The following is an 11,243-nucleotide window of genomic DNA, read 5'->3' as shown; positions in this document are numbered from 1 at the left end:
TCGCCTCGGAAATAATAAACGAAAGTTCGATCCATCGTCGCGAACTAACGAAACGTAAATTACGAACACAGACAGACACTCGTCGCGCTAACGGCGCCTCGAATACAACTTATGGCATCGATATCAACAACCTAGGTAACGTTTCGTAGTTGAAACCCCGTGACTTCTCCACGATCGGCATACTTGGCGCGTGTTTTGTCGAAAATTTACGTAAGTAGGATAGTACGACTGTCGTCGTGCGACCGACGTTTCACCGAGAATAGCTAAATCTATCGATCTCGAGTTGCGCCTCGATGGCCATCGACCGACGGTTTCCCTCTGTGAAACGTCTCTCGGTTCCGTGTTGCTCGGATAGAGCGAAACTTTGCGGCAGGTGTTTACAAGTGTCGCAAACGCGTCCCTTAATTTAAGATCCTAGAAGGACTCGCGTTCCCTCGCGTTTTACCGATTAGCCATTAACGACACGCAGCCTCGAGAACCTACAAGCAAACGAACAACACGCATGTACTTTAACACGAATACGATACATACGCAACAATATACATATACGTACGTACATACAGACAAGATTGAATAATAAGAAGCCGGCACGATACAGCAGAGTTTTCACAAGACATATCGTTCCCACGTATTTCCAGTCAGGATGAGTCCCGTACTGGCCGTTGAGTTATTGTTCTTCGCCATCTTCGGTCAGACGACCCACGAACAATTCAAGGTTGACTCATCAATGCAGCCCGAGTGGACCACGGTTCTCTTCAAACTCACCTTCGGTATTTATATGCTGGTTTCGGTGGTCGTGCTGATTAATCTGCTAATCGCCATGATGAGCGACACTTACCAACGGATACAAGCTCAGTCCGACATCGAATGGAAGTACGGATTGAGTAAGCTCATTAGGAACATGCACAGGTAAGAGGGACCTATAATCGTTGCGCGGCACCAGGGCCGGTTTCACTCGTTAAGTAACCGTAACCAAGGTAAACGTTTACCACTTTTAATTCTGTCCCAACTATAATGAAACTTTGAGCTCTCTGAGGAGATGAACAAGGAGATGAAAAAAATCATAAGATAAATAAGAATATCTGCTATCGTGTTAGCTCCTTCAGAAAATTCACGGCTGATATCCGAGTTCAAGACCTAAAGCAAAAACAAATTTGCAATTCCTGACATTAACGTTAGATTGCTTCTTATTTTTCAGATTTAAAAATTCCATCGAACAAGGCAATCGAAATTATAGAGTCTTTTTAAATTTTCCTTTTTATATTTGTCGTATCTCTAGTCGTTTTCGAATATTAATTCGAGTCGACCGCCTGTACCTAGAGATATTTTGTTGAAATCGGCCCTGCACAGAATCGAAAATCGGTGTACAAGATTGTCCTTTGGTATCCGACGTCGATTGACGAACGTTGCATGCCCCGCGCGTTATGAACTGGGTTCGTTTCGTTTCGATCCTCCGCCGGAATTCTAATTGATCGGGCACGTTTATCGATGCGCAGGACAAGCACAGCGCCATCGCCGCTGAATCTACTTACCACCTGGTTGGCATATTTGTACAAGATATGCAAGAAACGCGCCGTGAATAAACAACGACCGTCCCTCGTCCGTTTGATGGGATTGCAGAGAAACGACACGCTTTCCCCGCGTACCAGAATGGGCGCCAAGTGGTTGTCCAAAGTGAAAAAGACCCAGGTGGGCCACAAGGACAGCGTCGCCCTATCGGTCGTTCACCTAAGCCCTCTTGGTAGTCAGCTGTCGTTCAGTAACGCCGTCAGAATCGACAACGTCGTTGATTGGGAGGCGGTCAGACGAAAGTACCGAGATCTCTACGACGAAAAGATCGAAAAGCATACAGAGGAATCGAAAGAGTCTGCGGAACCCGAGACCGTATTGGCAGCTATGGATAGCCAGTTGGTCGTTGTTCCTGTCGGAAACCAGGCTGCGTCCGCCAACTTTCCCTGAATCGATCGATCACCGCGATCGATCGTCCCGAGACAACAGTTACGGCCAATTTAACCATTAGTTTTTCAACATTGATATGTACACCCTCGTCTCGTATGATCTTTCTTATCAAAATAAACGACCAAACCGATCGGATCGCTTTGTGGTCCTACCATTACTCGCGTACCTCTCACCTTTTGTCGCGCCGCGATGTAACATGATTATCGTTTCAACCATGTTTTAGGCAACGATACCGAGGAAACGATACCTTTGATGGGTTAGTCTCTGTGCACCATGTTACTCGTATTGCCTGCTCTACGAATCTTTCACCAATAAACCGATGAATCGATAATCTGATTCCTTAATAAAGTGAACCCCTCGTCCGGCAGTGCCTGGATCTTCTCGAGCCCGAATTTTTCTGAAAGCAAGAGTGTTATTCTGCCAAACAATCAGCTTCCTATCGATCAGAACACGCATTCTGCATCACTCAATCACGATATCTTGTATTTCGATATCATAAATGCCGATTCGACTGTCACTCATACGCCGTTTAAAACGTTCGAAATTCACTGTCGATCATTCACGTCATACATTCGTTCCCCGACTCATCTATCGTCTCCATATCCTCTGGTTCTCCTTTTCATTTCCATCGCACGTGCTACGCCTTATGGCGCATATCTCTTTCTTTCCGTCGACGCAAAGCTGTGCAAAACACTCGATACATATACATTTTAAAACACTATGGGACAATTGTATTTAAAACATGTTCGTTTTAAGCAGCTCTGGGTCGACGACATTCATTGTTACGATTGGATCGCAACGATCGAAACGAAGATCGATGCAGACGCGAATCGCACAACTTAGACGCTTGATTACGTTCTTCCAGTGAAAGTGAATCCCATCGATATCACGGAAAATCTTTTCTTCGCTATTTTCGGCCAGAAGGACACGGACGACTTCACGGTATCGTTAAAACGAAAGCTGCAACCAAGCTGGACGATATATTTATTTAAGGTCAGATCAACGTAGACTAGTAGCGCTCGATCTAGTACTGTTTACAGCTCAACGATTCGCGATCAATGATCTCCTGGTAATGTTCCGGCAGGTATCTTTCTCTCTGTATATGTTGGTTAGCGTCATAGTGCTGATCAATCTGTTGATCGCGATGATGTCCGACACGTACCAGAATATTCAATCTCAGAGCGATATCGAATGGAAGTATGGGCTCAGCAAACTCATTCGTAACATGCAAAAGTAAGTGGACCGCGAAGAGTATTTGTACGGTGGAGTCTCGATAATCTGTGTACCGTTTAACTCGAATTTTCTTTAAACCGATGTTCGTTTGATCAAAGGTCATATTCTCAAGAAGAGGAAAAAAAAATATCGGGGTTATTTTATTTTTTTTATTAACGGTAACTAGAAGCATCTAAACTTCTTCTGTCTCGATTACTTTGTATTATCAAGACTCCATTGTATCGTCGCGAAGAGGCAGCGCCGTTAAATACAAAGGCAGGGAAGGTTTTTACAATTCGTGCAACGCAACGATCTACAGTAAGTAACAAATATCGGCTCACGTGCCTTTTCAAGAACACGAACTGCGCCTTCGCCATTGAACCTCGTTAGTTCCTGGATCGCGTATCTTGGGAAACCGTGCAAAACTCGAAGCGTGGGACGTAAAACGGGAGTGATGCGCCTATTTCCGGGACATTCGTTTATTCAGGTACGTAAAGTATTAAAATTCCATTGGCCTTAAAGTGTCGATAAGTGTTGTTTTCTTGTTTGCGTAGGGTAATGGGATATCCTCGCAACAACGTGACGCCATTAATTTTCCATTACTTCAACCAAGCCCGTTGGGAAGTCAATTATCTTTAAAAAGCTCAATGAGAATCGAAAATGTCGTCGACTGGGATCTCGTGAAACGAAAATATAGAGTACGATTTGGAAACGAAATCGAGAAACCTCTTCCAGAAGATTCGTCCACCATCGATACGAACGTTTAAACGATTTTATATATACTTTTGCTGATCTTTACAAACGCTACAGATTCGCGATAAGTTATTTGATATCTCTTTTATTTTGTAGTTATTGCTATAAACTTTAAAGAAAAATTATAATACCAAATAAGAAACATGACCACCGTCCTAAACTTCCTCTGATTATTACAGGTATAAAAATGAAATAAAACTAAAAAAAAATTTTTGCGAGACGTAATACTTTTATATTAAAATTACAAACGTATAAATTGTACTGTTTTACATGTAACTTTACATATAATACTTAACATTTAACTAAAGAAGCATCTTTAATAGTTTTGTTTATTAAGGTACGTTATTTCTCGGCCGTATCTTTGGTGTGTGGTAACTGAGAGGCCAAATGCAGCAGCTTGTTCGCGTATACATGCATCTTCCTCCACTGTCAATGCTTCAGGAAGTGGTTGCCTTAATGCCTGGCTATCTTCGGAAAAACTTTTGCACATCTGGTGCACCAGCTTCTGAAATGCAGTTCCTTCTGTCCCTTTGTGCTCAGTCTTTAAACAGTTTCTCCAAAGTTTCTTCTCCATGTCCAAGTACTTTCTTTGTTTTTCATTCACCTATGATAAACAAATGGAATGAAATGTTCTCAGAATTAGCTTGCATTCCGTAGTTTAATATTTACCAGTTTAATTTCCTTGATAGTTATTTCGTTTTTAGGTTCCAGTGTAAGTGCAAGTTGCAGTTTTTCCATTGCTCTATCATACTCTCCCATTTTTAATAGTGCTCGACCATAACTGTTTCATAAAGCATAAATTGTTTTTATATCTACATAATTACTTCCAATACGCTAACAGTGATTTTGTGAAACATACTTGAAATGAGTTTTAGCAGATGGTATTAGTACTCTGTTACACGCGCTGCACGCACGACGTGGCATATTTTCGATGTTATAACAAACAGCAAGGTTGCTATAACCTTTTGAAATTACCCTTTTAAATTCATCTTCCTCTTCCTGGTTCTGTAATCTTGCCTCTTCCAGCCATTGAATTGCTTTGCTATACCTGATAATATATTGTCATAATTATAAAATTAATAGCATATAAATACATTATATTGAAATTACTTACTCTCTTATTGCTTGCCTGACTTTGAGCAGTTTAAAATTATACTTGGCATTATTAAACATAGCTAAAACTCGTTTAATAACATGTTCAAACATTTTTCTCTCTTCATTGGACAGATTCTCAGGAGCATTGATAGCTCCATTATCCACATAATCAAGTAAATGTACTATGAACAGAACTTCTACATCAGGAGGAATACGAGGAGCACAACCATACTTTCCATACGCCAAATCAGGATGTACAATAAATATAGCTATTTCATGCTTTTGCATGCTTGTAATAGCAATCTCTAAACCAGGTAATAAGGTACCCTGACCAAGTTGAAAAGTCTCTGCTCTTCCACGAACAAAACTAGAATCAAATGGTTCGTCTGTATATTCAAAATGTCCTACATATTTTATAGTAACTAATGCATTAGAAGGCACAATCCCTCCGACTCCTTTCTGCTTTACTAATTTCATAACCTACGAACAATATAAAAAAAAATATATTATTCCTTGAAACGTAGAAAACCTTTAGAAATTTATAAAAAGGAGCATTTACTTTACTATTGCCAAGAATATCAGTCATTTTAGTCTTTAATTTATCAAAACTCATGTTACAGAGCAGAACAGAATTATCTGTAGTATTATTATCGTTGTTGTCATCGTCGTCGTGAAAATCATCCAAATTTAACAAATTTAACACTTCGTCGTTCGTCAAGGGGATCGATGATGAATAAGGAAATTCTTCTTCATCCATACCCTCGTATTCGCCAATTTCGAACACAAGGCCATCGTTCAATGTTAAGTCACTAAAACCAATAGTTTAATACATCTTTTGTTCTTATGATCTTCAATACACAGCTTACTAGAAAATTCAATTTCATATACCGTAGTGTAAATCCTTCACTTGCATTTATACACTTTGCCATTTTAATCGTAAAAGATACACTATACTATGTTGTATGTATAAAGAAATTAGTAACTAATGCAAAGTTTGATTTCGTTTCTGAACTGGATGCTATCAACAGGTATCAATGTGTATTTCGTGACCTTAAGTTCTCATCTCATATTTCAAGATTATCTCTCTCTAACCTATTTATGTTCAACCAACGTGTATCCTACCTAACAAGGAATAAAATATGTAAATATTGTAAACAATGCTACTTTCTGTCGTACGATCTTGGGCCTCTGAATTCTAGTCCTCTACTGCATACTACCATATACTGATATTTCTATATTTTACCTAAACGATATATATACAGGTTTATTAAAATCCAATAATATAAATAATAATCCCGTCATTGAATTGATAACCTATTATAAACATACAATAACGCTATCTAGTGTTTCAATTGCGCTGCAACTTTAAGTTTTTTAAGAAAAATGAAATATGTATCATACCTATGTTGACATATCGTAACTCCATCAAACGAAACGAATTAATCCTTTCTATGCATTAAATTAGATCAAAAAACGTATAATTGAAGTAATTCGCGACATTTCGAGTCATGAATAACAGAACGTATCTCGATATTGATGATACAATATTAACGAAAATTTTAACGCTACCTGTGAGTAAATATAACTATGCATACTTTATGCCAGGATTAATATCTACGGTATAAATGTTTTTATTAATTCTAGGAAAATGCATCACAGATTGACAATATAATCAAACAACCTAATTCAAAACCTTTCTTCATTATTCAGCCTACACCTGGTAATATATTTCTATATGCTGTGGCAATAATAATTACTTGCATCAAATAAATAATTTCTGTTTGTATAATGCTCTAGGTATATGTGTGAAAATAAAGACAGACAGCGGAGAGAAAATTTTTTTAAATATATGTACATCTGATAAAATACCAGCACCTGAAGATATATCTGAAGTAAAACTGTTAGAGATATTGTCAGAGGAAAATCCAAATTTTACAGTACCTATGAGTATTGGCAGTGAAAGACTGGAATCAGATAGAGGTGCCTAAACCTTGCACATATATTTTAGTAAAATGTAACATTTAGCGATATAATGTATTTAATATTACAGGTGGATCACTCTGTACAACATATGATATTGCAATTAATACAGCATATTTTCAAAAATGTCAAGAAAACAAAAATTTTATATGGTTTACAATATTAGTTATAATGAATGGTATATCGGATAAGTTTAAGAAGACCTTAAATTTAGAGAAATATGTAATCCTTAAAAATCGTAAGGTATGATTTTTTTGTAATTATATAATGACCAAGTAAAATTGGCATCAGATTTTCGTTTCATTTATTACATTTATTACAGGTCATGGGAAAATTACAACAGCATAGAATTGAAAATCGCGAACCACGAACTCACTCGCAAATTAAAAAACCACTTATCGAGGAAATTAAGTCTCCTGCTAAAAATACATATGGAAAAGAAGCTGACATTAATCAATCGGAAAATGTTCCTTTAGAGTCTACTGTCGATTCTAAACTAAGTTATGTGTTATTAAAACAACCTTTAAAAAAAACAGCAACACATTTGATTGGTTTATTTCAAATGCCTAAAGGGGTAAGACAACACTTTATTTACAATTAATAAAGAAACTATGAATTGTTATATTTTGTACAGATTGCTGGTAAAGACGTGGAAGTACTTCTGGATGAAAATCGTATTGTAATTACTGTCAACAAAACTAACCTAACATATGATCTTTCAGTTCCATATACTATAAATATAATGCACGTAAAGTGTCTTCTAGATAAAGATCTCAGGGTAAGACAAGAATCAATTTATCACAAAATTTATTTTGTTATAAACATATTTCGTGTTGAAGTAATAAGCATATTATTCATAATTTCTATAGGTATTAAGATTAGACATGCCTGTACAAAGTACGTTAGACGGTGTTTAAAGTTATTAAACAATAAATATAAACGGAATAATTTTATTAATAGTTTTATTATAACAAAAACCTGTTTTGCATATGAAGTTAACAAACATGAAACATTGTAACAATAATTACATTTCAAAACATGTAAAATGTAAAGAGCAGTATTTTCTGATCTAGTTTTTTTTCCAGTAAAAATAGATCTTCAATGTGCGTGAATAGCATGATTACTGTTAAGTCTATATTACACGAAAACCTGTATATAAACAACACAAGTATAGATTGAATATCTGTAGCTATTGTACAAAATATAACTTATACGTTTTAGTATAAGAAATAGTACAGAATATCAAACACAATACATTGTAAAAACAATCTACAGGATTGCATGTAATTTTATGTCCGATAATGTACATAAAAATAATCACAAACGCTGTTGTTGGAATGTAGCTATATATGTGTTGATAATTACATTTTATGGCACACTGGATCATTAGAAATGCTTCACTCTACAAACTTATATGCCATTTTCGTATTTAACATTTATGATCATTTTATATCTCCGTATAAAGCGTCGATCGTTCGATTCCAATCATAGGAAAAACTTTTGGTAATAAATACAGTGTATTTACACCTATCATAAAACAAGTTAGATACTTGTTGACTAGATCGATAAAAATCGTATTTTTATTTTTGGAATAATTTTTACTGTTCATAAGGTCCTTGAAATTAATTTTTAATATGGCACACATTGTTCGATAACTAAATTGTTTGCAAAGACTTCTTATTGCAAGAATGCTGCAAAGTCCAACTACTGTTCTAAGTATCATGCAACCATACATTAGATAAGAGGGCCAAACAATGTGATATGGTGGCTGTATTGTAGGAGCTAACATGACTCTGGTTTTGTAATTAAGCCATGATCCTAAATGAACTCCAGTGGTAACAGATACCACCATACAGGTATCACCTCTAGAATGAAAAAATTATTATATGCAATCACATTAATGTATCCACTGAATGTAATTAACTTTATTTATTACCTAGTTGGTGTCCACTTTTTACCAGAGGGATAATAAACTATAACACATATACTAATGGCAATTAAGGTTGCTAAAGCCCAAATATTACAAACAATATAATCATCTATCATGTCCACTAAAGGTACTAGTGGAATCATTAATGTAATGGCTAATGTTAAGCCTGCTAGAATGTCTAACACTGTGTGCATGCCCAAATAGAGCCTGCTTGTACACACAAGTGTACACCTTTCAAACACACAAAGATAGTTATATTTCAAGTTCCTTATTAACTTCATAAACCTGCTGTTAAGGCATAATGTATCACTTACCAAAGAAAAGCAATTGTAAAGCCAATAGAAAGAGAGTAAATATATCTATTCATTGTAAATAATACTACACTGAATGGAATTGATACACCAATCATAGCATGGGTAGATGGCATTCCATATTCTTCTGACCATTTTGTCTGTAATCGAACTGCTGGTGGGCATGCAGGTCGTGGCCAACGTATAATATCTTTTAATGTTTGACCTAAACAGATAGTTTATAATGTAACAATAGTGAGTTAGCATGCACAGTTATATTAAACAATAACTTACCTGTAGTCATAACAATACACCATACTAAAATAATTCGTCTACCCACAGCTCCATCAATATTCCAAAACCAAAAAGGTATAAATGTACAATAAAATATTTCATCTCCTAATTCCGTTCCAAATAGAAATAGATAATACCAAAAGTAATTTGATATGGTGTAATTCGGATTCCCGGCGATCGAAGATAATCGTTTTTGTTCGTCGTTTGATGCACAGGTACTTGCAAAATCGACGGATTTTTTCTCAGTCAAGACATGACCATTTTTCTTTGACTCTTCACAATTCAAAGAACAATTATTCAGATCATGTTCAAGTTCACGTGAAACAATTTCACGTGTCATGTTACACGAATCGTCCTCATGTTCTTTCAAATTTGTTCTGTAATGTATTTTTACACCAAAAGCTGTCTGAATTTTCGCGACCAAAGACGCATCTCTTAAATGTTTCACAATTTTTGACATGTCTTCTACATGTAACGTACGAGCTTCATCGCAAAATTTTATTTAACTATCAGGTAGAACATTGTACATAAAAGTAGCGACAACGAATTTATAGACATACTCAATCGCATGAAAAAACAAATTAGAAAGAAGAAAAACAGTATATCGTGTATATGAAAATTAAGCTATCGAATATTCATCTTTATTCGTTGCAATGTAAAATCACTTCCGAGTAATGAAATTCGATTAAGAATTTTATATAACATGTAACAATGTTTTAGAAAAACAATTTAAAGTGTGGTATTTGCGTAGCTTGTGTGTATGAGTTTAATCGAATATAAAACCAAAAGTCCCGGCATACATCATCTTAAAGCAGAATACTCTTCACCAGTTTCACAGCACGTCATTGCACTTTGCATAAATCACACATACCTACATTACAGACAACGTTATCTTTTTAAAGTAGCTGTACCCAATTTAATACGAAATCACAGACGAAGATATTTCGCGACGAAATTCTAGTCTTCGACTACACTTTATACTTTACAGTCAGTTTATAACCACAGACGAAGTATAGAATACCTAGACGTTTTAAGCAATGCTTTATTGTATCATACATATTAGGGACTGTCGAACCCCCTTATCATTCCCATGTCACTACCAACGTTATCGGTGCAGACTAAAATACAATTTTTGTACTTTTACCGTTTGGAATTATGACTACACATTGAGAAAGTTAATTATTTAAGTTGCAAGGAACTATAAATCAAAGTAATTACGGGAGCGGATTTAAGCAGACTCGAGCATATCCTTATTATTCCTCTTTTTATTTGTATGTTATTTTTACTAAGTATGACATTGAAAAATGTCTTGTAATAAATTATTCTAAATAGAGCTTTTTACGAGATTCACATTTATCATTAGCATGTCGTTAACGAACAGTAAACATACTACCACAGACTAGGTATAGAATAGACTATGCATCTTATGGAAATGATGCTATAAAGACTGAAATACCGACTTGGTAAAAACCAGTGAATTTTAAGTAATCTCTTTGTTTTAAGTATGGTGATTTTAGGAACTATAGTCAAATGAATTATTGAAATCGTTAAAATTAGCAAACAGAAGTCTTCCTGCTCTTACATGATGTACAGAATTATTATTATTAACAATTTTATCCAATATTTAAAGAAATTACTTTAAATTCGCAGCCATTAGCACAGTGTTATCCACGACGAAAATCTTTCGTCGCGAGTAACACCAATTACCAGGACTCATGACGAGGAGATTG

At 35.8% G+C, this 11,243-nt stretch overlaps 5 protein-coding genes across 8 annotated transcripts; 3 read left to right on the top strand and 2 right to left on the bottom strand.

The window, feature by feature from the left end:
• The first annotated feature begins 18 nt into the window (after positions 1-18).
• LOC143345767 (short transient receptor potential channel 4) lies at positions 19-2,965 on the top strand. Its single transcript, XM_076773165.1, has 3 exons — positions 19-135; positions 639-909; positions 1,497-2,965. The coding sequence occupies exons 2-3, from the start codon at positions 644-646 to the stop codon at positions 1,957-1,959; spliced, it is 729 nt and encodes a 242-aa protein (XP_076629280.1). The 5' UTR covers positions 19-135; positions 639-643; the 3' UTR covers positions 1,960-2,965.
• A 34-nt stretch (positions 2,966-2,999) lies between these two features.
• On the top strand, positions 3,000-3,938 carry LOC143345768 (short transient receptor potential channel 6). Its single transcript, XM_076773166.1, has 3 exons — positions 3,000-3,192; positions 3,526-3,658; positions 3,726-3,938. Exons 1-3 carry the CDS (start codon positions 3,032-3,034, stop codon positions 3,936-3,938), a joined length of 507 nt encoding a protein of 168 aa, XP_076629281.1. The 5' UTR covers positions 3,000-3,031.
• Positions 3,367-6,530, bottom strand: Shu (inactive peptidyl-prolyl cis-trans isomerase shutdown). Of its 3 annotated transcripts, XM_076773152.1 has the most exons (7): positions 6,263-6,349; positions 5,908-6,137; positions 5,579-5,828; positions 5,039-5,499; positions 4,784-4,972; positions 4,594-4,705; positions 3,367-4,528 (listed from the first exon to the last, which is right to left on the bottom strand). In XM_076773152.1, the coding sequence occupies exons 2-7, from the start codon at positions 5,946-5,948 to the stop codon at positions 4,241-4,243; spliced, it is 1,341 nt and encodes a 446-aa protein (XP_076629267.1). In that variant the 5' UTR covers positions 5,949-6,137; positions 6,263-6,349; the 3' UTR covers positions 3,367-4,240. The 3 variants fall into 3 exon arrangements, with proteins under 3 accessions (XP_076629267.1, XP_076629268.1, XP_076629266.1); XM_076773153.1 differs by lacking the exons at positions 5,908-6,137; positions 6,263-6,349 and adding an exon at positions 6,421-6,530; XM_076773151.1 differs by lacking the exon at positions 6,263-6,349 and having other exon boundaries at positions 5,908-6,186.
• Pih1d1 (PIH1 domain containing 1) lies at positions 5,921-8,527 on the top strand. Of its 2 annotated transcripts, none has more exons than XM_076773156.1 (7): positions 5,921-6,047; positions 6,485-6,590; positions 6,664-6,739; positions 6,817-6,999; positions 7,070-7,242; positions 7,322-7,573; positions 7,634-8,527. In XM_076773156.1, exons 2-7 carry the CDS (start codon positions 6,528-6,530, stop codon positions 8,015-8,017), a joined length of 1,131 nt encoding a protein of 376 aa, XP_076629271.1. In that variant the 5' UTR covers positions 5,921-6,047; positions 6,485-6,527; the 3' UTR covers positions 8,018-8,527. The 2 variants fall into 2 exon arrangements, with proteins under 2 accessions (XP_076629271.1, XP_076629272.1); XM_076773157.1 differs by lacking the exon at positions 5,921-6,047 and having other exon boundaries at positions 6,451-6,590; positions 7,634-7,777; positions 7,869-8,527.
• Positions 8,431-11,145, bottom strand: LOC143345761 (sphingosine-1-phosphate phosphatase 2). The gene is made up of 4 exons (XM_076773154.1): positions 9,514-11,145; positions 9,244-9,445; positions 8,936-9,160; positions 8,431-8,864 (listed from the first exon to the last, which is right to left on the bottom strand). Exons 1-4 carry the CDS (start codon positions 9,971-9,973, stop codon positions 8,447-8,449), a joined length of 1,305 nt encoding a protein of 434 aa, XP_076629269.1. The 5' UTR covers positions 9,974-11,145; the 3' UTR covers positions 8,431-8,446.
• Between the last annotated feature and the right edge of the window lie 98 nt (positions 11,146-11,243).

The sequence above is a fragment of the Colletes latitarsis genome, chromosome 9, assembly GCF_051014445.1.
Source record: "Colletes latitarsis isolate SP2378_abdomen chromosome 9, iyColLati1, whole genome shotgun sequence".
Taxonomy (NCBI): domain Eukaryota; kingdom Metazoa; phylum Arthropoda; class Insecta; order Hymenoptera; family Colletidae; genus Colletes; species Colletes latitarsis.
This window is presented reverse-complemented; position numbering and strand designations above follow the sequence as displayed.